General features: G+C 47.3%; 1 protein-coding gene across 2 annotated transcripts in view; it reads left to right on the plus strand.

Moving 5' to 3' along the window:
* Positions 1-27,197, plus strand: part of wdpcp (WD repeat containing planar cell polarity effector) — a 210,731-nt gene that overhangs the window by 71,092 nt on the left and 112,442 nt on the right. For both annotated transcript variants that reach the window (XM_082964933.1, XM_082964934.1), the window contains exon 2: positions 20,102-20,186. In XM_082964933.1, coding sequence (XP_082821059.1) covers positions 20,126-20,186 — 61 coding nt within the window. In that variant the 5' untranslated portion in view covers positions 20,102-20,125. The remainder of the gene's footprint in view (positions 1-20,101; positions 20,187-27,197) is intronic.

Here is a 27,197-nt window from a genome sequence, read left to right on the forward strand (position 1 = left end):
CTCAGTCTAGAGACCTACTGGAGACCTTGTTGTATCTCTCCTCTCTGATCCTCAGTCTAGAGGCCTACTAGAGACCTTGTTGTATCTCCTCTCTGATCCTCAGTCTAGAGACCTACAGGAGACCTTGTTGTATCTCTCCTCTCTGATCCTCAGTCTAGAGACCTACTGGAGACCTTGTTGTATCTCTCCTCTCTGATCCTCAGTCTAGAGACCTACTAGAGACCTTGTTGTATCTCTCCTCTCTGATCCTCAGTCTAGAGACCTACTAGAGACCTTGTTGTATCTCTCCTCTCTGATCCTCAGTCTAGAGACCTACTAGAGACCTTGTTGTATCTCTCCTCTCTGATCCTCAGTCTAGAGAACTACTAGAGACCTTGTTGTATCTCTCCTCTCTGATCCTCAGTCTAGAGACCTACTAGAGACCTTGTTGTATCTCCTCTCTGATCCTCAGTCTAGAGACCTACTAGAGACCTTGTTGTATCTCTCCTCTCTGATCCTCAGTCTAGAGACCTACTGGAGACCTTGTTGTATCTCCTCTCTGATCCTCAGTCTAGAGACCTACTAGAGACCTTGTTGTATCTCTCCTCTCTGATCCTCAGTCTAGAGACCTACTAGAGACCTTGTTGTATCTCTCCTCTCTGATCCTCAGTCTAGAGACCTACTGGAGACCTTGTTGTATCTCTCCTCTCTGATCCTCAGTCTAGAGACCTACTAGAGACCTTGTTGTATCTCCTCTCTGATCCTCAGTCTAGAGACCTACTAGAGACCTTGTTGTATCTCCTCTCTGATCCTCAGTCTAGAGACCTACTAGAGTCCTTGTTGTGTATCTCCTCTCTGATCCTCAGTCTAGAGACCTAGTAGAGACCTTGTTGTATCTCTCCTCTCTGATCCTCAGTCTAGAGACCTACTAGAGACCTTGTTGTATCTCTCCTCTCTGATCCTCAGTCTAGAGACCTTGTTGTATCTCTCATCTCTGATCCTCAGTCTAGAGACCTACTAGAGACCTTGTTGTATCTCTCCTCTCTGATCCTCAGTCTAGAGACCTACTGGAGACCTTGTTGTATCTCCTCTCTGATCCTCAGTCTAGAGACCTACTAGAGACCTTGTTGTATCTCCTCTCTGATCCTCAGTCTAGAGACCTACTAGAGACCTTGTTGTATCTCTCCTCTCTGATCCTCAGTCTAGAGACCTAGTAGAGACCTTGTTGTATCTCTCCTCTCTGATCCTCAGTCTAGAGACCTACTAGAGACCTTGTTGTATCTCCTCTCTGATCCTCAGTCTAGAGACCTACTAGAGACCTTGTTGTATCTCTCCCCTCTGATCCTCAGTCTAGAGACCTACTAGAGACCTTGTTGTATCTCCTCTCTGATCCTCAGTCTAGAGACCTACTAGAGACCTTGTTGTATCTCTCCTTTCTGATCCTCAGTCTAGAGACCTACTGGAGACCTTGTTGTATCTCTCCTCTCTGATCCTCAGTCTAAATACCTACTAGAGACCTTGTTGTATCTCTCCTCTCTGATCCTCAGTCTAGAGACCTAGTAGAGACCTTGTTGTATCTCTCCTCTCTGATCCTCAGTCTAGAGACCTACTAGAGACCTTGTTGTATCTCTCCTCTCTGATCCTCAGTCTAGAGACCTTGTTGTATCTCTCATCTCTGATCCTCAGTCTAGAGACCTACTAGAGACCTTGTTGTATCTCTCCTCTCTGATCCTCAGTCTAGAGACCTACTGGAGACCTTGTTGTATCTCCTCTCTGATCCTCAGTCTAGAGACCTACTAGAGACCTTGTTGTATCTCCTCTCTGATCCTCAGTCTAGAGACCTACTAGAGACCTTGTTGTATCTCTCCTCTCTGATCCTCAGTCTAGAGACCTAGTAGAGACCTTGTTGTATCTCTCCTCTCTGATCCTCAGTCTAGAGACCTACTAGAGACCTTGTTGTATCTCCTCTCTGATCCTCAGTCTAGAGACCTACTAGAGACCTTGTTGTATCTCTCCTCTCTGATCCTCAGTCTAGAGACCTACTAGAGACCTTGTTGTATCTCCTCTCTGATCCTCAGTCTAGAGACCTACTAGAGACCTTGTTGTATCTCTCCTTTCTGATCCTCAGTCTAGAGACCTACTGGAGACCTTGTTGTATCTCTCCTCTCTGATCCTCAGTCTAAATACCTACTAGAGACCTTGTTGTATCTCTCCTCTCTGATCCTCAGTCTAGAGACCTACTAGAGACCTTGTTGTATCTCTTCTCTCTGATCCTCAGTCTAGAGACCTACTAGAGACCTTGTTGTATCTCTCCTCTCTGATCCTCAGTCTAGAGACCTTGTTGTATCTCTCCTCTCTGATCCTCAGTCTAGAGACCTACTGGAGACCTTGTTGTATCTCTCCTCTCTGATCCTCAGTCTAGAGACCTTGTTGTGTATCTCCTCTCTGATCCTCAGTCTAGAGACCTACTAGAGACCTTGTTTTATCTCCTCTCTGATCCTCAGTCTAGAGACCTACTGGAGACCTTGTTGTATCTCTCCTCTCTGATCCTCAGTCTAGAGACCTACTGGAGACCTTGTTGTATCTCTCCTCTCTGATCCTCAGTCTAGAGGCCTACTAGAGACCTTGTTGTATCTCCTCTCTGATCCTCAGTCTAGAGACCTACAGGAGACCTTGTTGTATCTCTCCTCTCTGATCCTCAGTCTAGAGACCTACTGGAGACCTTGTTGTATCTCTCCTCTCTGATCCTCAGTCTAGAGACCTACTAGAGACCTTGTTGTATCTCTCCTCTCTGATCCTGTCTAGAGACCTACTAGAGACCTTGTTGTATCTCTACTCTCTGATCCTCAGTCTAGAGACCTACTAGAGACCTTGTTGTATCTCTCCTCTCTGATCCTCAGTCTAGAGAACTACTAGAGACCTTGTTGTATCTCTCCTCTCTGATCCTCAGTCTAGAGACCTACTAGAGACCTTGTTGTATCTCCTCTCTGATCCTCAGTCTAGAGACCTACTAGAGACCTTGTTGTATCTCTCCTCTCTGATCCTCAGTCTAGAGACCTACTGGAGACCTTGTTGTATCTCCTCTCTGATCCTCAGTCTAGAGACCTACTAGAGACCTTGTTGTATCTCTCCTCTCTGATCCTCAGTCTAGAGACCTACTGGAGACCTTGTTGTATCTCTCCTCTCTGATCCTCAGTCTAGAGACCTACTAGAGACCTTGTTGTATCTCCTCTCTGATCCTCAGTCTAGAGACCTACTAGAGACCTTGTTGTATCTCCTCTCTGATCCTCAGTCTAGAGACCTACTAGAGTCCTTGTTGTGTATCTCCTCTCTGATCCTCAGTCTAGAGACCTAGTAGAGACCTTGTTGTATCTCTCCTCTCTGATCCTCAGTCTAGAGACCTACTAGAGACCTTGTTGTATCTCTCCTCTCTGATCCTCAGTCTAGAGACCTTGTTGTATCTCTCATCTCTGATCCTCAGTCTAGAGACCTACTAGAGACCTTGTTGTATCTCTCCTCTCTGATCCTCAGTCTAGAGACCTACTGGAGACCTTGTTGTATCTCCTCTCTGATCCTCAGTCTAGAGACCTACTAGAGACCTTGTTGTATCTCCTCTCTGATCCTCAGTCTAGAGACCTACTAGAGACCTTGTTGTATCTCTCCTCTCTGATCCTCAGTCTAGAGACCTACTAGAGACCTTGTTGTATCTCTCCTCTCTGATCCTCAGTCTAGAGACCTACTAGAGACCTTGTTGTATCTCCTCTCTGATCCTCAGTCTAGAGACCTACTAGAGACCTTGTTGTATCTCTCCCCTCTGATCCTCAGTCTAGAGACCTACTAGAGACCTTGTTGTATCTCCTCTCTGATCCTCAGTCTAGAGACCTACTAGAGACCTTGTTGTATCTCTCCTCTCTGATCCTCAGTCTAGAGACCTACTGGAGACCTTGTTGTATCTCTCCTCTCTGATCCTCAGTCTAGAGACCTACTAGAGACCTTGTTGTATCTCTCCTCTCTGATCCTCAGTCTAGAGACCTAGTAGAGACCTTGTTGTATCTCTCCTCTCTGATCCTCAGTCTAGAGACCTACTAGAGACCTTGTTGTATCTCTCCTCTCTGATCCTCAGTCTAGAGACCTTGTTGTATCTCTCATCTCTGATCCTCAGTCTAGAGACCTACTAGAGACCTTGTTGTATCTCTCCTCTCTGATCCTCAGTCTAGAGACCTACTGGAGACCTTGTTGTATCTCCTCTCTGATCCTCAGTCTAGAGACCTACTAGAGACCTTGTTGTATCTCCTCTCTGATCCTCAGTCTAGAGACCTACTAGAGACCTTGTTGTATCTCTCCTCTCTGATCCTCAGTCTAGAGACCTACTAGAGACCTTGTTGTATCTCTCCTCTCTGATCCTCAGTCTAGAGACCTACTAGAGACCTTGTTGTATCTCCTCTCTGATCCTCAGTCTAGAGACCTACTAGAGACCTTGTTGTATCTCTCCTCTCTGATCCTCAGTCTAGAGACCTACTAGAGACCTTGTTGTATCTCCTCTCTGATCCTCAGTCTAGAGACCTACTAGAGACCTTGTTGTATCTCTCCTCTCTGATCCTCAGTCTAGAGACCTACTGGAGACCTTGTTGTATCTCTCCTCTCTGATCCTCAGTCTAAAGACCTACTAGAGACCTTGTTGTATCTCTCCTCTCTGATCCTCAGTCTAGAGACCTACTAGAGACCTTGTTGTATCTCTTCTCTCTGATCCTCAGTCTAGAGACCTACTAGAGACCTTGTTGTATCTCTCCTCTCTGATCCTCAGTCTAGAGACCTTGTTGTATCTCTCCTCTCTGATCCTCAGTCTAGAGACCTACTGGAGACCTTGTTGTATCTCTCCTCTCTGATCCTCAGTCTAGAGACCTTGTTGTGTATCTCCTCTCTGATCCTCAGTCTAGAGACCTACTAGAGACCTTGTTTTATCTCCTCTCTGATCCTCAGTCTAGAGACCTACTGGAGACCTTGTTGTATCTCTCCTCTCTGATCCTCAGTCTAGAGACCTACTGGAGACCTTGTTGTATCTCTCCTCTCTGATCCTCAGTCTAGAGGCCTACTAGAGACCTTGTTGTATCTCCTCTCTGATCCTCAGTCTAGAGACCTACAGGAGACCTTGTTGTATCTCTCCTCTCTGATCCTCAGTCTAGAGACCTACTGGAGACCTTGTTGTATCTCTCCTCTCTGATCCTCAGTCTAGAGACCTACTAGAGACCTTGTTGTATCTCTCCTCTCTGATCCTCAGTCTAGAGACCTACTAGAGACCTTGTTGTATCTCTCCTCTCTGATCCTCAGTCTAGAGACCTACTAGAGACCTTGTTGTATCTCTCCTCTCTGATCCTCAGTCTAGAGAACTACTAGAGACCTTGTTGTATCTCTCCTCTCTGATCCTCAGTCTAGAGACCTACTAGAGACCTTGTTGTATCTCCTCTCTGATCCTCAGTCTAGAGACCTACTAGAGACCTTGTTGTATCTCTCCTCTCTGATCCTCAGTCTAGAGACCTACTGGAGACCTTGTTGTATCTCCTCTCTGATCCTCAGTCTAGAGACCTACTAGAGACCTTGTTGTATCTCTCCTCTCTGATCCTCAGTCTAGAGACCTACTAGAGACCTTGTTGTATCTCTCCTCTCTGATCCTCAGTCTAGAGACCTACTGGAGACCTTGTTGTATCTCTCCTCTCTGATCCTCAGTCTAGAGACCTACTAGAGACCTTGTTATATCTCCTCTCTGATCCTCAGTCTAGAGACCTACTAGAGACCTTGTTGTATCTCCTCTCTGATCCTCAGTCTAGAGACCTACTAGAGTCCTTGTTGTGTATCTCCTCTCTGATCCTCAGTCTAGAGACCTAGTAGAGACCTTGTTGTATCTCTCCTCTCTGATCCTCAGTCTAGAGACCTACTAGAGACCTTGTTGTATCTCTCCTCTCTGATCCTCAGTCTAGAGACCTTGTTGTATCTCTCATCTCTGATCCTCAGTCTAGAGACCTACTAGAGACCTTGTTGCATCTCTCCTCTCTGATCCTCAGTCTAGAGACCTACTGGAGACCTTGTTGTATCTCCTCTCTGATCCTCAGTCTAGAGACCTAGTAGAGACCTTGTTGTATCTCTCCTCTCTGATCCTCAGTCTAGAGACCTACTAGAGACCTTGATGTATCTCTCCTCTCTGATCCTCAGTCTAGAGACCTACTAGAGACCTTGTTGTATCTCTCCTCTCTGATCCTCAGTCTAGAGACCTACTAGAGACCTTGTTGTATCTCTTCTCTCTGATCCTCAGTCTAGAGACCTACTAGAGACCTTGTTGTATCTCTCCTCTCTGATCCTCAGTCTAGAGACCTACTAGAGACCTTGTTGTATCTCTCCTCTCTGATCCTCAGTCTAGAGACCTACTAGAGACCTTGTTGTATCTCCTCTCTGATCCTCAGTCTAGAGACCTTGTTGTATCTCTCCTCTCTGATCCTCAGTCTAGAGACCTACTAGAGACCTTGTTGTATCTCTCCTCTCTGATCCTCAGTCTAGAGACCTACTAGAGACCTTGTTGTATCTCTCCTCTCTGATCCTCAGTCTAGAGACCTACTTGAGACCTTGTTGTATCTCTCCTCTCTGATCTTCAGTCTAGAGACCTACTAGAGACCTTGTTGTATCTCTCCTCTCTGATCCTCAGTCTAGAGACCTACTAGAGACCTTGTAGTGTATCTCCTCTCTGATCCTCAGTCTAGAGACCTACTAGAGACCTTGTTGTGTATCTCCTCTCTGATCCTCAGTCTAGAGACCTACTAGAGACCTTGTTGTATCTCTCCTCTCTGATCCTCAGTCTAGAGACCTACTAGAGACCTTGTTGTATCTCTCCTCTCTGATCCTCAGTCTAGAGACCTACTAGAGACCTTGTTGTATCTCTCCTCTCTGATCCTCAGTCTAGAGACCTACTAGAGACCTTGTTGTATCTCTCCTCTCTGATCCTCAGTCTAGAGACCTACTAGAGACCTTGTTGTATCTCTCCTCTCTGATCCTCAGTCTAGAGAACTACTAGAGACCTTGTTGTATCTCTCCTCTCTGATCCTCAGTCTAGAGACCTACTAGAGACCTTGTTGTATCTCCTCTCTGATCCTCAGTCTAGAGACCTACTAGAGACCTTGTTGTATCTCTCCTCTCTGATCCTCAGTCTAGAGACCTACTGGAGACCTTGTTGTATCTCCTCTCTGATCCTCAGTCTAGAGACCTACTAGAGACCTTGTTGTATCTCTCCTCTCTGATCCTCAGTCTAGAGACCTACTAGAGACCTTGTTGTATCTCTTCTCTCTGATCCTCAGTCTAGAGACCTACTGGAGACCTTGTTGTATCTCCTCTCTGATCCTCAGTCTAGAGACCTACTAGAGACCTTGTTGTGTATCTCCTCTCTGATCCTCAGTCTAGAGACCTACTAGAGACCTTGTTTTATCTCCTCTCTGATCCTCAGTCTAGAGACCTACTGGAGACCTTGTTGTATCTCTCCTCTCTGATCCTCAGTCTAGAGACCTACTGGAGACCTTGTTGTATCTCTCCTCTCTGATCCTCAGTCTAGAGGCCTACTAGAGACCTTGTTGTATCTCCTCTCTGATCCTCAGTCTAGAGACCTACAGGAGACCTTGTTGTATCTCTCCTCTCTGATCCTCAGTCTAGAGACCTACTGGAGACCTTGTTGTATCTCTCCTCTCTGATCCTCAGTCTAGAGACCTACTAGAGACCTTGTTGTATCTCTCCTCTCTGATCCTCAGTCTAGAGACCTACTAGAGACCTTGTTGTATCTCTCCTCTCTGATCCTCAGTCTAGAGACCTACTAGAGACCTTGTTGTATCTCTCCTCTCTGATCCTCAGTCTAGAGACCTTGTTGTATCTCTCATCTCTGATCCTCAGTCTAGAGACCTACTAGAGACCTTGTTGCATCTCTCCTCTCTGATCCTCAGTCTAGAGACCTACTGGAGACCTTGTTGTATCTCCTCTCTGATCCTCAGTCTAGAGACCTACTAGAGACCTTGTTGTATCTCCTCTCTGATCCTCAGTCTAGAGACCTACTAGAGACCTTGTTGTATCTCTCCTCTCTGATCCTCAGTCTAGAGACCTACTAGAGACCTTGTTGTATCTCTCCTCTCTGATCCTCAGTCTAGAGACCTACTAGAGACCTTGTTGTATCTCCTCTCTGATCCTCAGTCTAGAGACCTACTAGAGACCTTGTTGTATCTCTCCTCTCTGATCCTCAGTCTAGAGACCTACTGGAGACCTTGTTGTATCTCTCCTCTCTGATCCTCAGTCTAGATACCTACTAGAGACCTTGTTGTATCTCTCCTCTCTGATCCTCAGTCTAGAGACCTACTAGAGACCTTGTTGTATCTCTTCTCTCTGATCCTCAGTCTAGAGACCTACTAGAGACCTTGTTGTATCTCTCCTCTCTGATCCTCAGTCTAGAGACCTACTAGAGACCTTGTTGTATCTCTCCTCTCTGATCCTCAGTCTAGAGACCTACTAGAGACCTTGTTGTATCTCCTCTCTGATCCTCAGTCTAGAGACCTTGTTGTATCTCTCCTCTCTGATCCTCAGTCTAGAGACCTACTAGAGACCTTGTTGTATCTCTCCTCTCTGATCCTCAGTCTAGAGACCTACTAGAGACCTTGTTGTATCTCTCCTCTCTGATCCTCAGTCTAGAGACCTACTTGAGACCTTGTTGTATCTCTCCTCTCTGATCCTCAGTCTAGAGACCTACTAGAGACCTTGTTGTATCTCTCCTCTCTGATCCTCAGTCTAGAGACCTACTAGAGACCTTGTTGTGTATCTCCTCTCTGATCCTCAGTCTAGAGACCTACTAGAGACCTTGTTGTGTATCTCCTCTCTGATCCTCAGTCTAGAGACCTACTAGAGACCTTGTTGTATCTCTCCTCTCTGATCCTCAGTCTAGAGACCTACTAGAGACCTTGTTGTATCTCTCCTCTCTGATCCTCAGTCTAGAGACCTACTAGAGACCTTGTTGTATCTCTCCTCTCTGATCCTCAGTCTAGAGACCTACTAGAGACCTTGTTGTATCTCTCCTCTCTGATCCTCAGTCTAGAGACCTACTAGAGACCTTGTTGTATCTCTCCTCTCTGATCCTCAGTCTAGAGACCTACTAGAGACCTTGTTGTATCTCTCCTCTCTGATCCTCAGTCTAGAGACCTACTAGAGACCTTGTTGTATCTCCTCTCTGATCCTCAGTCTAGAGACCTACTAGAGACCTTGTTGTATCTCTCCTCTCTGATCCTCAGTCTAGAGACCTACTGGAGACCTTGTTGTATCTCCTCTCTGATCCTCAGTCTAGAGACCTACTAGAGACCTTGTTGTATCTCTCCTCTCTGATCCTCAGTCTAGAGACCTACTAGAGACCTTGTTGTATCTCTTCTCTCTGATCCTCAGTCTAGAGACCTACTGGAGACCTTGTTGTATCTCTCCTCTCTGATCCTCAGTCTAGAGACCTACTAGAGACCTTGTTGTATCTCCTCTCTGATCCTCAGTCTAGAGACCTACTAGAGACCTTGTTGTATCTCCTCTCTGATCCTCAGTCTAGAGACCTACTAGAGACCTTGTTGTGTATCTCCTCTCTGATCCTCAGTCTAGAGACCTACTAGAGACCTTGTTGTATCTCTCCTCTCTGATCCTCAGTCTAGAGACCTACTAGAGACCTTGTTGTATCTCTCCTCTCTGATCCTCAGTCTAGAGACCTTGTTGTATCTCTCCTCTCTGATCCTCAGTCTAGAGACCTACTGGAGACCTTGTTGTATCTCTCCTCTCTGATCCTCAGTCTAGAGACCTACTGGAGACCTTGTTGTATCTCTCCTCTCTGATCCTCAGTCTAGAGACCTACTGGAGACCTTGTTGTATCTCCTCTCTGATCCTCAGTCTAGAGACCTACTAGAGACCTTGTTGTATCTCTCCTCTCTGATCCTCAGTCTAGAGACCTACTAGAGACCTTGTTGTATCTCTCCTCTCTGATCCTCAGTCTAGAGACCTACTGGAGACCTTGTTGTATCTCTCCTCTCTGATCCTCAGTCTAGAGACCTACTAGAGACCTTGTTGTATCTCCTCTCTGATCCTCAGTCTAGAGACCTACTAGAGACCTTGTTGTATCTCCTCTCCGATCCTCAGTCTAGAGACCTACTAGAGACCTTGTTGTATCTCTCCTCTCTGATCCTCAGTCTAGAGACCTTGTTGTATCTCCTCTCTGATCCTTAGTCTAGAGACCTACTAGAGACCTTGTTGTATCTCCTCTCTGATCCTCAGTCTAGAGACCTACTAGAGACCTTGTTGTGTATCTCCTCTCTGATCCTCAGTCTAGAGACCTACTAGAGACCTTGTTGTATCTCTCCTCTCTGATCCTCAGTCTAGAGACCTACTAGAGACCTTGTATCTCTCCTCTCTGATCCTCAGTCTAGAGACCTTGTTGTATCTCTCCTCTCTGATCCTCAGTCTAGAGACCTACTAGAGACCTTGTTGTATCTCTCCTCTCTGATCCTCAGTCTAGAGACCTACTGGAGACCTTGTTGTATCTCCTCTCTGATCCTCAGTCTAGAGACCTACTAGAGACCTTGTTGTATCTCCTCTCTGATCCTCACTCTAGAGACCTACTAGAGACCTTGTTGTATCTCTCCTCTCTGATCCTCAGTCTAGAGACCTACTAGAGACCTTGTTGTATCTCCTCTCTGATCCTCAGTCTAGAGACCTACTGGAGACCTTGTTGTATCTCCTCTCTGATCCTCAGTCTAGAGACCTACTAGAGACCTTGTTGTATCTCTCCTCTCTGATCCTCAGTCTAGAGACCTACTAGAGACCTTATTGTATCTCTCCTCTCTGATCCTCAGTCTAGAGACCTACTAGAGACCTTGTTGTATCTCTCCTCTCTGATCCTCAGTCTAGAGACCTACTAGAGACCTTGTTGTATCTCTCCTCTCTGATCCTCAGTCTAGAGACCTACTGGAGACCTTGTTGTATCTCTCCTCTCTGATCCTCAGTCTAGAGACCTACTAGAGACCTTGTTGTATCTCTCCTCTCTGATCCTCAGTCTAGAGACCTACTGGAGACATTGTTGTATCTCCTCTCTGATCCTCAGTCTAGAGACCTACTAGAGACCTTGTTGTATCTCCTCTCTGATCCTCAGTCTAGAGACCTACTAGAGACCTTGTTGTATCTCCTCTCTGATCCTCAGTCTAGAGACCTACTAGAGACCTTGTTGTATCTCTCCTCTCTGATCCTCAGTCTAGAGACCTACTAGAGACCTTGTTGTATCTCTCCTCTCTGATCCTCAGTCTAGAGACCTACTAGAGACCTTGTTGTATCTCTCCTCTCTGATCCTCAGTCTAGAGACCTACTAGAGACCTTGTTGTATCTCTCCTCTCTGATCCTCAGTCTAGAGACCTACTGGAGACCTTGTTGTATCTCTCCTCTCTGATCCTCAGTCTAGAGACCTACTGGAGACCTTGTTGTATCTCTCCTCTCTGATCCTCAGTCTAGAGACCTACTAGAGACCTTGTTGTTTCTCCTCTCTGATCCTCAGTCTAGAGACCTACTGGAGACCTTGTTGTATCTCCTCTCTGATCCTCAGTCTAGAGACCTACTGGAGACCTTGTTGTATCTCTCCTCTCTGATCCTCAGTGTAGAGACCTACTGGAGACCTTGTTGTATCTCTCCTCTCTGATCCTCAGTCTAGAGACCTACTAGAGACCTTGTTGTATCTCTCCTCTCTGATCCTCAGTCTAGAGACCTACTTGAGACCTTGTTGGCCTCTAGGTCTGGAAAACCACACACTTCACGTCCTTGCAGAAAGAAAGAAGTTGTTTATTTTACAGCCCAATGTTTTATTCTGGTATTATGTTGTTTTACAGTATTATGTTTTATTCTGGTATTATGTTGTTTTACAGTATTATGTTTTATTCTGGTATTATGTTGTTTTACAGTATTATGTTTTATTCTGGTATTATGTTGTTTTACAGTATTATGTTTTATTCTGGTATTATGTTGTTTTACAGTATTATGTTTTATTCTGGTATTATGTTGTTTTACAGTATTATGTTTTATTCTGGTATTATGTTGTTTTACAGTATTATGGTTTATTCTGGTATTATGTTGTTTTACAGTATTATGTTTTATTCTGGTTTTATGTTGTTTTACAGTATTATGTTTTATTCTGGTATTATGTTGTTTTACAGTATTATGTTTTATTCTGGTATTATGTTGTTTTACAGTATTATGTTTTATTCTGGTATTATGTTGTTTTACAGTATTATGTTTTATTCTGGTATTATGTTGTTTTACAGTATTATGTTTTATTCTGGTATTATGTTGGGGCCCAAAAAGTGAAGGTACGGACCGTATTCAAATGTCTACTTATTATTAGGGAAGATAAAGTTAGAGAGAGAGACAGGGAGACACAGAGATGGAGAGAGAGACAGGGAGACAGAGATGAGAGAGAGACAGGGAGACACACAGAGATGGAGAGAGAGACAGGGAGACAGAGATGGAGAGAGAGACAGGGAGACACAGAGATGGAGAGAGAGACAGGGAGACAGAGATGGAGAGAGACACAGGGAGACAGAGATGGAGAGAGAGACAGGGAGACACACAGAGATTGGAGAGAGAGACAGGGAGAGACAGAGATGGAGAGAGAGACAGGGAGACAGAGATGAGAGAGAGACAGGCAGAGACACAGAGATTGGAGAGAGAGACAGGGAGACACACAGATGAGAGAGAGACAGGGAGACACACAGAGATGGAGAGAGAGACAGGGAGACACACAGAGATGGAGAGAGAGACAGGGAGACACACAGAGATGGAGAGAGAGACAGGGAGACACACAGAGATGGAGAGAGAGACAGGGAGACACACAGAGATTTAGAGAGAGACAGGGAGACACACTGATGGAGACAGGGAGACACATAGAGATTGAGAGAGAGACAGGGAGACACACAGAGATGGAGAGAGAGACAGGGAGACACACAGAGATGGAGAGAGAGACAGGGAGACACACAGAGATGGAGAGAGAGACAGGGAGACACACAGAGATGGGGAGAGAGACAGGGAGACACAGAGATGGAGAGAGAGACAGGGAGACACACAGATGGAGAGAGAGACAGGGAGACACACAGAGATGGAGAGAGAGACAGGGAGACACACAGAGATGGAGAGAGAGACAGGGAGACACACAGAGATGGAGAGAGAGACAGGGAGACACACAGAGATGGAGAGAGAGACAGGTAGACACACAGAGATGGAGAGAGAGACAGGGAGACACACAGAGATGGAGAGAGAGACAGGGAGACACATAGAGATGGAGAGAGAGGCTTGTCAAATGCTCTCTACCCCTCTACCCCTCTACCCCTCTACCCCTCCACCCCTCTACCCCTCTACCCCTCCACCCCTCTACCCCTCCACCCCTCTACCCCTCTACACCTCTACACCTCCACCCCTCTACCCCTCTACCCCTCTACCCCTCTACACCTCTACCCCTCTACCCCTCTACACCTCCACCCCTCTACCCCTCCACCCCTCTACCCCTCTACCCCTCTACACCTCCACCCCTCTACCCCTCTACACCTCCACCCCTCTACCCCTCTACCCCTCTATTGTGGTGTGTTGTATTGTGTGTGTTGTATTGTGTGTGTTGTATTGTGGTGTGTTGTATTGTGTGTGTGTGTTGTATTGTGGACTCACTTCATCAACAGTATGGCTATAGATTCACTTCATCAACAGTATGGCTATGGACTCACTTCATCAACAGTATGGCTATAGATTCACTTCATCAACAGTATGGCTATAGATTCACTTCATCAACAGTATGGCTATAGATTCACTTCATCAACAGTATGGCTATAGATTCACTTCATCAACAGTATGGCTATAGATTCACTTCATCAACAGTATGGCTATGGACTCACTTCATCAACAGTATGGCTATAGATTCACTTCATCAACAGTATGGCTATGGACTCACTTCATCAACAGTATGGTTATAGATTCACTTCATCAACAGTATGGTTATGGACTCACTTCATCAACAGTATGGCTATAGATTCACTTCATCAACAGTATGGCTATAGACTCACTTCATCAACAGTATGGTTATAGATTCACTTCATCAACAGTATGGCTATAGACTCACTTCATCAACAGTATGGCTATAGATTCACTTCATCAACAGTATGGCTATAGACTCACTTCATCAACAGTATGGTTATAGATTCACTTCATCAACAGTATGGCTATAGACTCACTTCATCAACAGTATGGTTATAGATTCACTTCATCAACAGTATGGCTATAGATTCACTTCATCAACAGTATGGCTACAGAGAGAGAGAGGGGTGGTAGAGGTAGAGAGAGGGGAGGTGGTAGAGGTAGAGAGGAGAGAGGAGAGAGAGGGAGAGAGGGGTGGTAGAGGTAGAGAGAGGAGAGAAAGAGAGAGAGGGGTGGTAGAGAGAGAGAGGGAGAGAGGGAGAGAGGGGTGGTAGAGGTAGAGAGAGGAGAGAAAGAGAGAGAGGGGTGGTAGAGGTAGAGAGAGAAAGAGAGGGGTGGTAGAGGTAGAGAGAGGGAGGTGTGTTGTATTGTGTGTGTGTTGTATTGTTTGTGTGTGTGTTGTGTTGTGTGTGTTGTATTGTGTGTGTGTTTGTATTGTGTGTGTGTGTGTGTGTTTGTATTGTGTGCGTGTTGTATTGTGTGTGAGTTGTATTGTGTGTGTGTGTGTTTGTATTGTGTGTGTGTTGTATTGTGTGTTGTATTGTGTGTGTTTGTATTGTGTGTGTGTGCATAGGCCTATATGCATGCAATTGTGTGTGTGTGTGTGCGTGCGTGCTTGTGTATACATGCACAAGTGTGTGTGTGGTTAAGTTAGATTTGCTGTTTCAGGTATATGAGGTTGCTTGGTAAACACAGTGATGTGTAGAATGTGACAGGTTAGAATGTCTGCCACTTAGTCTGAACTCTACTCATGTTACCTTCACCTGATAATCACACACTTATAGACCTCTCTCCCTCTTTCTCTCTCTCTCTACCTTTACCACCCCTCTCTCCCTCTCTCCCTCTCTCCCTCTCTCTACCTCTACCACCCCTCTCTTTCTCTCTCTACCTCTACCACCCCTCTCTCTCTTTCTCTCCTCTCTCTACCTCTACCACCCCTCTCTCCCTCTCTCCCTCTCTCTCTCTACCACCCCTCTCTCTCTTTCTCTCCTCTCTCTACCTCTACCACCCCTCTCTCCCTCTCTCTCCTCTCTACCTCTACCACCCCCCCTCTCTCTACCTCTACCACCCCTCTCTCTCTCTCTCTCTCTCTACCTCTACCATCCCTCCCCCTCTCTCGCTCTCGCTCTCTCTACCTCTACCACCCCCTCCCTCTCTCTCTCTACCTCTACCACCCCCTCCCTCGCTCTCTCCCTCTCTACCTCTACCACCCCCCCCCCTCTCTCTCTTTCCCACTTTTGTATCTTTCTTTCTCTTTCTGTTTTCTTATCTCTCTCAGTGAGTCCATAACCATACTGTTGATGAAGTGAATCTATAGCCATACTGTTGATGAAGTGAGTCCATAACCATACTGTTGATGAAGTGAATCTATAGCCATACTGTTGATGAAGTGAATCTATAACCATACTGTTGATGAAGTGAATCTATAGCCATACTGTTGATGAAGTGAATCTATAACCATACTGTTGATGAAGTGAATCTATAGCCATACTGTTGATGAAGTGAGTCCATAGCCATACTGTTGATGAAGTGAGTCCATAGCCATACTGTTGAAGTGAGTCTATAACCATACTATTGATGAAGTGAGTCTATAGCCATAATGTTGATGAAGTGAGTCCATAACCATACTGTTGAAGTGAGTCTATAACCATACTGTTGATGAAGTGAGTCCATAGCCATACTGTTGATGAAGTGAGTCTATAGCCATACTATTGATGAAGTAAGTCTATAGCCATACTGTTGAAGTGAGTCTATAACCATACTGTTGATGAAGTGAGTCCATAGCCAAACTGTTGATGAAAAGAGTCCATAACCATACTGTTGATGAAGTGAGTCTATAGCCATACTGTTGATGAAGTGAGTCCATAGCCATACTGTTGATGAAAAGAGTCCATAACCATACTGTTGATGAAGTGAGTCTATAGCCATACTGTTGATGAAGTGAGTCCATAGCCATACTGTTGATGAAGTGAGTCCATAACCATACTGTTGATGACGTGAGTCTATAACCATACTGTTGATGAAGTGAATCTATAACCATACTGTTGATGAAGTGAGTCCATAACCATACTGTTGATGAAGTGAGTCCATAACCATACTGTTGATGAAGTGAGTCTATAACCATACTGTTGATGAAGTGAGTCCATAACCATACTGTTGATGAAGTGAGTCTATAACCATACTGTTGATGAAGTGAGTCCATAGCCATACTGTTGATGAAGTGAGTCTATAGCCATACTGTTGATGAAGTGAGTCAATAGCCATACTGTTGAAGTGAGTCTATAACCATACTGTTGATGAAGTGAGTCCATAGCCATACTGTTGATGAAAAGAGTCCATAACCATACTGTTGATGAAGTGAGTCTATAGCCATACTGTTGATGAAGTGAGTCTATAGCCATACTGTTGATGAAGTGAGTCTATAACTATACTGTTGATGAAGTGAGTCTATAACCATACTGTTGATGAAGTGAATCTATAACCATACTGTTGATGAAGTGAGTCCATAACCATACTGTTGATGAAGTGAGTCTATAGCCATACTGTTGATGAAGTGAGTCCATAACCATACTGTTGATGAAGTGAGTCCATAACCATACTGTTGATGAAGTGAGTCTATAACCATACTGTTGATGAAGTGAGTCCATAGCCATACTGTTGATGAAGTGAGTCTATAGCCATACATTTGATGAAGTGAGTCTATAGCCATACTGTTGAAGTGAGTCTATAACCATACTGTTGATGAAGTGAGTCCATAGCCATACTGTTGATGAAGTGAGTCCATAACCATACTGTTGATGAAGTGAGTCCATAACCATACTGTTGATGAAGTGAGTCTATAACCATACTGTTGATGAAGTGAGTCTATAACATACTGTTGATGAAGTGAGTCCATAACCATACTGTTGATGAAGTGAGTCCATAGCCATACTGTTGATGAAGTGAGTCTATAGCCATACATTTGATGAAGTGAGTCTATAGCCATACTGTTGAAGTGAGTCTATAACCATACTGTTGATGAAGTGAGTCCATAGCCATACTGTTGATGAAGTGAGTCCATAACCATACTGTTGATGAAGTGAGTCTATAACCATACTGTTGATGAAGTGAGTCTATAACATACTGTTGATGAAGTGAGTCCATAACCATACTGTTGATGAAGTGAGTCCATAGCCATACTGTTGATGAAGTGAGTCTATAGCCATACTATTGATGAAGTGAGTCTATAGCCATACTGTTGAAGTGAGTCTATAACCATACTGTTGATGAAGTGAGTCCATAGCCATACTGTTGATGAAAAGAGTCCATAACCATACTGTTGATGAAGTGAGTCTATAGCCATACTGTTGATGAAGTGAGTCTATATCCATACTGTTGATGAAGTGAATCTATAACCATACTGTTGATGAAGTGAGTCCATAACCATACTGTTGATGAAGTGAGTCCATAACCATACTGTTGATGAAGTGAGTCCATAGCCATACTGTTGATGAAGTGAGTCCGTAGCCATACTGTTGAAGTGAGTCCATAACCATACTGTTGATGAAGTGAGTCCATAACCATACTGTTGATGAAGTGAGTCCATAGCCATACTGTTGATGAAGTGAGTCCATAGCCATACTGTTGATGAAGTGAGTCCATAGCCATACTGTTGATGAAGTGAGTCCATAGCCATACTGTTGATGAAGTGAGTCCATAGCCATACTGTTGATGAAGTGAGTCCATAGCCATACTGTTGATGAAGTGAGTCCATAACCATACTGTTGATGAAGTGAGTCCATAGCCATACTGTTGATGAAGTGAGTCTATAACCATACTGTTGATGAAGTGAGTCCATAACCATACTGTTGATGAAGTGAGTCTATAACCATACTGTTGATGAAGTGAGTCCATAGCCATACTGTTGATGAAGTGAGTCTATAACCATACTGTTGATGAAGTGAGTCCATAACCATACTGTTGATGAAGTGAGTCTATAACCATACTGTTGATGAAGTGAGTCCATAGCCATACTGTTGATGAAGTGAGTCTATAACCATACTGTTGATGATGTGAGTCCATACCTTTTGTGTGTTGTTGTTGTTATCGGAGTGAACATGGACACACACATACCCTGCCTTCACAATCAAACACACACACACTGCTGTCACACTTCTCTAATTCTCATTCGGCTCGACTCTCACACACTGTCTCACACACCCCCACACACACACTATGTCTCCTGACCACACACACACACACACACACACACACACACACACACACACACACACACACACACACACACTATGCCCCCTGACCACACACACACACACGCACACACACACACACACACACACACACACACACACACACACACACACACACACACACACACACACCAATTGGAGGGAGCGTCAGCTGTTCATGACTAGCTGCCACACTTCACAAAGGAGACCAAAATATGTCCTGTCTCCTTTTCTTTCCACCTCTCTGTAGGAGTTGTCTCAAAGTGTCGACTGGACACGGAGACACAAAGTGCATCCCAGTGTTCTCTAATCCAACAATCCTTTCCAAACGTATTGATACCCAGGAAAACATGCCGTTCCTACAGAAACCTTTTGGTAGCTCCGGTATACCCACACTACTGTCTCTGATATGACCCCTGAACTGTAGCGCCCAGACACCCAGCTATCTCTCTTTGCTAAATGACAGATTTCCTTTTCCTCACTTCATGGCCATATTGGTTTCCCTTCAGAAAAGGGCTGACTTCCAGTTGAAGCAGGTTATTAAAGGATAAAGGAATCCTCTTATGTCAGTAAACTAGTTACAGTGATACAGCAGTGCTGCTACCCCAGCGTTTCAGTGGCGCCATGTTTATCTGTTTATTATTGGTGTGTGTGTGTGTGTGTGTGTGTGTGTGTGTGTGTGTGTGTGTGTGTGTGTGTGTGTGTGTGTGTGTGTGTGTGTGTGGTGGAGTGAGAGTTTCTTTCCCCACAGCAGGAGCAAGGGACAGAGATAAGAGAGAGTTCAGCCTCAGCAATATGGAGCGAGGGAGGGAGGGATGGAGGGATCAGGAGAGAAAGTGAAGGAGAGTCCATCCTCAGCATTATGAAGGGATGGAGAGATGGAGAGACGGAGGGAGAGAAAGGAAGAGAGAGTCCACCCTTAGCATTATGGAGGGAGGGAGGGAGGGAGGGAGGGAGGGAGGGAGGGAGGGAAAGGAAGAGAGAGTCCAGCGTCAGCAGTAACCTGGTCATGGATGAGAGAGGGATGGAGCAAGGGAGGAAAAGAGAAAGAGAGGGAGAAAGATGATGTGGGGGGAGAGAGAGATTTGTCCTCTTCATCAACAGACAGTGATGTGTGTGGAATGATAGGTTCTTCATCACTAATACATCATAATTAGCTGGGTGTGTATATTTCACTAATGTAAATGTTTGAATTTTTGTTGCATATCCCAACAGAGAGTGGGGTCACAGCCCGGGTCAGATATTATCAACGTTGACCCAGGAGCAATGAAGGTTAAGTGCCTTGCTCAAGGGCACATTGACAGATGTTTCACCTGGTCGGCTCGGGGATTCGAACTAAGGACCTTTCTCTCTAACCGCCAAGCTACCTGCCCCCCCACTACCTATGATGTGGGTGCACTATAGCAGGGCCTTCTTAGAGTTCACTTTGATCGTGTGTGTGTGTGTGTGTGTGTGTGTGTGTGTGTGTGTGTGTGTGTGTGTGTGTGTGAGACCCTCAGCACCCTCTATGTAACCCCCCCCTTGTTCTCCACACACGCGTTCATCACCACTACAGGTGTATCTGTCATGTTGTTTTGTCTGCCCTTTTTCTCCTGATTTCACTCGTTCCCTACTTTCCCCTCCTCTCTCTGCAGTCTCGGGTTCCCCTCCTTCGTCAGATGGCGTTCTGCTTGGCCGAGCTTCACTGCTGGTCCTCCAGCAGCTCACTACAAGTCAGAGGTTAGTGTGTCTGTTTTAGAGACAGCTTCACTGCTGGTCCTCCAGCAGCTCACTACAAGTGGAATGTATTACTACACTTGTGTGTGTGTGAACATTTCTACATGATCTATATATCTGCTTCTCTCTCTCATCTCTACATAGAGATCCTATTAAATAACAAACACACATAGCTCATAAATTCTTCAAATTCATTATTTTATTTAATGTCAATTCTTTCTGATCAAATACATTTAAGACTCTTCTGGTTCTGAACTTGTACATTCTATCCATTAACTCACATTTCTCCCATTGACATGTGTCTGTCTCCCATTGACATACACTACCATTCAAAAGTTTGGGGTCACTTAGAAATGTCCTACTTAGAAGGCCAGCATCCCAGAGTCTCCTCTTCACTGTTGACATTGAGGCTGGTGTTTTGCGGGTGCTATTTAATGAAGCTGCCAGTTGAGGACTTGTGAGGCATCTGTTTCTCAAACTAGAAACTCTAATGTACTTGTCCTCTTGCTCAGTTGTGCACCGGGGCCTCCCACTCCTCTTTCTATTCTGGTTAGAGCCAGTTTGCGCTGTTCTGTGAAGGGAGTAGTACACAGCGTTGTTCGAGATCTTCCGTTTCTTGGAAATTTCTCACATGGAATAGCCTTCATTTCTCAGAACAAGAATAGACTGACGAGTTTCAGAAGAAAGTTATTTGTTTCTGACCATTTTGAGCCTGTAATTGAACCCACAAATGCTGATTCTCCAGATACTCAACTAGTCTAAATGCCAGTTTTATTGCTTCTTTAATCAGAACAACAGTTTTCAGCTGTGCTAACATAATTGCAAAAGGGTTTTCTAATGATCAATTAGCCTTTTAAAATGATAAACTTGGATTAGCTAACACAACGTGCCATTGGAACACAGGAGTGATGGTTGCTGATAATCGGTCTCTGTACGCCTATGTAGATATTCCATTAAAAATCAGCCGTTTCCAGCTACAATAGTCATTTACAACATTAACAATTTCTACACTGTATTTCTGATCAATTTGATGTTATTTTAATGGACAAAAAATGGCTTTTCTTTAAAAAACAAGGACATTTCTAAGTGACCCCAAACTTTTGAACGGTAGTGTATGTCTGTCTCCCATTGACGTGAACCTGTCTCCCATTGACGTGCGCCTGTCTCCCATTGACGTGAACCTGTCTCCCATTGACGTGAGCCTGTCTCCCATTGACGTGAGCCTGTCTCCCATTGACGTGAACCTGTCTCCCATTGACGTGAACCTGTCTCCCATTGACGTGAACCTGTCTCCCATTGACGTGAGCCTGTCTCCCATTGACGTGAGCCTGTCTCCCATTGACGTGAGCCTGTCTCCCATTGACGTGAACCTGTCTCCCATTGACGTGAACCTGTCTCCCATTGACGTGAGCTTGTCTCCCATTGACGTGAGCCTGTCTCCCATTAAAGTGAACCTGTCTCCCATTGACGTGAACCTGTCTCCCATTGACGTGAGCTTGTCTCCCATTGACGTGAACCTGTCTCCCATTGACGTGAACCTGTCTCCCATTGACGTGAACCTGTCTCCCATTGACGTGAACCTGTCTCCCATTGACGTGAACCTGTCTCCCATTGACGTGAACCTGTCTCCCATTGACGTGAACCTGTCTCCCATTGACGTGAACCTGTCTCCCATTGACGTGAACCTGTCTCCCATTGACGTGAACCTGTCTCCCATTGACGTGAACCTGTCTCCCATTGACGTGAACCTGTCTCCCATTGACGTGAACCTGTCTCCCATTGACGTGAGCTTGTCTCCCATTGACGTGAGCTTGTCTCCCATTGACGTGAACCTGTCTCCCATTGACGTGAACCTGTCTCCCATTGACGTGAGCTTGTCTCCCATTGACGTGAACCTGTCTCCCATTGACGTGAACCTGTCTCCCATTGACGTGAGTCTGTCTCCCATTGACGTGAGCCTGTCTCCCATTGACATAAATGAATGGTCCTTTAGCTCAGTTGGTAGAGCAATGCTCTTGGGATCAATTCCCGCTGGGGCTCCCCAAATGTAAAATGTATGCAGACATGACTCTAAGGAGCTTTGGATAAAAGCGTCAGCTAATATTATATACTGTATATTAATAATGTAAGACATTCTGAATGAACCAATTATCTCAATTGTGAATGGGACCTTTACTGTTCATTTGTCGTCTATGCTCTAGGCTTACGATGACCGCCAACCAACCCCTGACCTTTATGACCTTGTGGGTGGGGCCTACGTTTGAGTCGGGGTTGACAGTTGCTGTCTGTCTCTCCACGCCTATCTGTTCATCTTTTCAGTCACAGAGAAATAAATGTTATTTTTCTTGTTTAGCTTCCCTTCAGGTTCTTCTTTTCCAGTCTGGTAAGCTTCAGGCGGAGATAGTGTCTCTGAGGCCAAATCGTGTGTGTGTGTGTGTGTGTGTGTGTGTGTGTGACAGGTGTGTGTGTGACAGGTGTGTGTGTCGTGGTTATATTAGTTTGTGACTTTGTGTTTTTTGCTATCAGAGGAAACGTTGGGTGGAGGGATATATCAGGATGGTGGCTTGAGGTGGTGAGGCGTGACGCTCCCTGCCAACCCCTGTCTGTACAGTATACATCCGCCCAAAATCCTAGTTACCTGTCTGGAGGATACATATCAAACAGGACAGATGGAAATACTATGAAAGTGTGTGTGTGTGTGTGTGTGTGTGTGTGTGTGTGTGTGTGTGTGTGTGTGTGTGTGTGTGTATGCGTCAGCGCTCCCCCTTTATTAGTGTGACCTGTTCTAAGGAGCAGCAGCAGAAGACACACACACACCCACACACACGCCTCAGCAGCAGCAGAGAGGACGTGATAAAATAGTGATGTGCTGTGAGAATCCTGGCCCGGCCCGGAGTTTGGGCCGTCGCTAATAACACCCAATAAAAGTCTAGTCTCAGCAGTTTAGGGGTAGAGGTGTGTGTGTGTTGATTAGGTGCAACTAGGCATGTGTGGGATGGAGTCTGTCCTGGAGGTGAAGGGAGGCTACAGAGGCTTCTCTCTTCATCAGTATTATGTCCCTCCTTCTCCTTCTCCTACCCCTCCCTCCCTCCCTCCCTCTCCTCCTCTATTCCTCCCTCCTCTATCCCTCCTCCTCCTCTATCCCTCCTCCTTCTCTGTCACTCCTCCCCTCCCTCCTCCTCCTCTATCCCTCCCTCCTCCTCTATCCCTCCTCCTCCTCATCCCTCCTCCTCTATCCCTCCCTCCACTCCCTTCCCTCCCTCCCTCCCTCCCTCCCTCCCTCCCTCCCTCCCTCCCTCCCTCCCTCCCTCCCTCCTCCTCCTCCATCCCTCCCTCCACTCCCTTCTCCTCTATCCCTCCCTCCACTCCCTTCTCCTCTATCCTCCCTCCCTCCCTCCCTCCCTCCCTCCCTCCCTCCCTCCCTCCCTCCCTCTCCTCCTCCTCCCTCTCCTCCCTCCACTCCCTCCTCCCTCCCTCCCTCCCTCCCTCCCTCCCTCCCTCCCTCCCTCCCTCCCTCCCTCCCTCCCTCCCTCCTCTATCCCTCCCTCCACTCCCTTTTCCTCTCATCCCTCCCTCCACTCCCTTCTCCTCTATCCCTCCCTCCCTCCACTCCCTTCCCCATCCCTCCCTCCCTCCCTCCCTCCCTCCCTCCCTCCCTCCCTCCCTCCCTCCCTCCCTCCCTCCTCCATCCCCTCCCTCCTCCTGCATTCCCTCCATCCTTCCCACCTCCTTTGCTCCCTCGTTATCTGGAGCGGAGTGCAGGCAGAAGGGACAGGACACTAGCTGATAGTGATTGTTTATCCCGTGGTGAGAAATTGCTGATCTGTCCGTTTTTCTGACAGACTGGTTCGCTCTCTCCTCTCTCCATCTCGCTCTCTCCTTCCATCTCTTTCTCTCTCCTTCCATCTTTCTCTCTCTCTGTCCATCTCTTTCTCTCTCTCTCCTTCCATCTCTTTCTCTCTCTCTCTGTCCATCTCTTTCTCTCTCTCCTTCCATCTCTTTCTCTCTCTCTCTGTCCATCTCTTTCTCTCTCTCCGTCCATCTCTTTCTCTTCCTTCCATCTCTTTCTCTCTCTCCTTCCATCTCTTTCTCTCTCTCCTTCCATCTCTCTCTCTCTCTCTTCCATCTCTTCTCTCTCCTCTCCATCTCTTATCTCTCTGTCCTCTCTCTCTCTATCCATCTCTTTCTCTCTCTCCTTCCATCTCTCTCTCGTTCTTTCTCTCTCTGCACACAGATACAGATATTGGCACCTATCAGTACTATGACAAAGGAGAGCCAGGTAAATATGTTTACAATGTATATGTTCCTATTTCCACCACACACACACACACACACACACACACACACACACACACACACACACACACACACACACACACACACACACACACACACACACACACACACACGTCTGCATGTTGAGCAGCTGCACGTCTCTTGTCCATCTTCAGCGAGATGATGCTCTCGCTCAAAGCCATTTAATTTGGAGGATTACAGAAGGATGTCTTGATATCTCAGTGGAGGAGAAGAGAGGAGGAGGGAGAACAAAGGGAGAGAGAGAGCAGAGTACTACATCGCGTCGGCTAATTTGCTGTGCAAATTGATAATGCCTCTATTAACTACACACACACACACACACACACACACACACACACACACACACACACACATTAACCTCAAATGTACTGAAACGCAGATCGAGAGTAGTCCCAGCTGTCCAATTACTCAACACCCTCCAGTCACACTCACACCCTTACAGCACAGATCACAGCACAGCTCCCACTCACCCGCACACAGACCCTCAGATCTAGGATCAGCTCCACTCCCCGCCCACCAGACCTCAGATCTAGGATCAGCTCCCACTCCTCCGCACCCCCAGACCCTGAGCTCTAGGATGACTCCTCCCCGCCCCCCGGACCATCAGATCTAGGATCAGCTCCCACTCCCCGCCCCCCAGGCCCACAGATCTAGGATCAGCTCCCACTCCCCGCCCCACTGACCCTCAGCTCTAGGATCAGCTCCACTCCCCGCCCCCCCAGACCCATCAGCTCTAGGATCAGCTCCTACTCCCCGCCCCCCAGACCCACAGCTCTAGGATCAGCTCCCACTCCCCGCCCCCCAGACCCACAGCTCTAGGATCAGCTCCTCCTCCCCCCACTCCGACCCTCAGACTCTAGGATCAGCTCCTCCTCCCCCCACAGACCCTCAGCTCCTAAGATCAGCTCCTGAGCTCCCACGCCTCCCACTGACCCTCAGCTCCAGGCATCAGCTCCCCTCCCCCCACAGACCCTCAGCTCTCAGGATCAGCTCCTCCTCAGCCCTCACTGACCCTCCCCCCACTGACCCTCAGCTCTAGGATCAGCTCCTCCTCCCCCACATGACCCTCAGATCTAGGATCAGCTCCTCACTCGCCCCCACTGACCCTCAGCTCCAGGATCAGCTCCCACTCCCCCCACACCCACCCTCAGATCTAGGATCAGCTCCTCCTCCCCCCACAGACCCTCAGCTCTAGGATCAGCTCCCACCTCCCCGCCTACCCAGACCCTCAGCTCTCAGGATCAGCTCCTCCTCCCCCCACTGACCCTCAGATCTAGGATCAGCTCTCCACTCGCCCGCCCCAGACCCTCAGCTCTAGGATCAGCTCCCACTCCCCGCCCCCCAGACCCCCAGATCTAGGATCAGCTCCCACTCCCCGCCCCCCAGACCCTCAGCTCTAGGATCAGCTCCTCCCCCGCCCCCCAGACCCTCGATCTCGGGTGCCAGACTCCACTCCCCCCCCAGACCCTCAGCTCTAGGATCAGCTCCTCCTCCTCCACAGACCCTACAGCTCTAGGATCAGCTCCCACTCCCCGCCCCCCAGACCCTCAGCTCTAGGATCAGCTCCCACTCCCCGCCCCCACTCAGACCCCACAGCTCTAGGATCAGCTCCTCACTCCCGCCCCCCCAGACCCTCAGCTCTAGGATCAGCTCCTCCTCGCCCCCCCAGACCCTCAGCATCTAGGATCAGCTCCCACTCCCCGCCCCCCAGACCCTCAGCTCTAGGATCAGCTCCTCCTCCCCCCACTGACCCTCAGCTCTAGGATCAGCTCCTCCTCCCCCCAGACCCTCAGACCCAGGTCAGCCTCCCCCCAAGGACCCTCAGCTCCAGGATCACTCCCCCGCCCCCCCAGACCCTCAGCTCTAGGATCAGCTCCTCACTCCCCCCACAGACCCTCAGATCTAGGATCAGCTCCTCCTCCCCCCAGCACCCTCAGCTCTAGAGATCAGCTCCCCACTCCCCGCCCCCCAGACCCTCAGATCTAGGATCAGCTCCCCCCCCCCAGACCCTCAGATCTAGGATCAGCTCCTCCTCCCACCGACCCCGTCAGCTCTAGGATCAGCTCCTCCTCCCCCCACTGACCCTCAGCTCTAGGATCCAGCTCCCTTCCCCGACCTTAACTGTACGGGGAGCAACCACTCAACTGACTCTTGGATCAGCGTCTGGGGCACTAGGGGCTACTCCTGCTCCCCCAGACGCCGGTGGCTGCTGTCTGGGTGTCAGCTCTCAGCCTCCTACCCGACTAGGGACCACTCAGATCCTGGAAGTCAGCTCCCAACTGCCCGCGGGGCCTGCCCAGATCCCACCAGATCAGGCCACTCTCCCGCTCCCGGCGGCTGCGTGAGGAGGCTCGGGTCTAGGCTGTCGACTGGTCCCGCCGGAGGGGCTCTGCTCTAGCACTCGGCTTGCTGCTCCTGCCCCACCTGGAAACACACCTACAGATCAGCATCACACTCCCACACCCACACACACACACACACACACAGCATCAGCATCACACTCACCCGCCCCCCGACACACAGACAACACTGACATGTACATAGCATACACGCTGATCAGCTCCTCCCCCCAGACCCTCAGCTCTAGGATCAGCTCCTCTCTTCCCACTGACCCTCAGCTCCAGGCCATCAGCGCCCCACTACCTTACACTGTAGGGGGAGTATTTCTCTGAATGTAAGTCCTTTCAAATCACTGCC

This window comes from Salmo salar, chromosome 18 (genome assembly GCF_965601325.2).
Source record: "Salmo salar chromosome 18, fSalSal1, whole genome shotgun sequence".
In the NCBI taxonomy this organism is placed as follows: domain Eukaryota; kingdom Metazoa; phylum Chordata; class Actinopteri; order Salmoniformes; family Salmonidae; genus Salmo; species Salmo salar.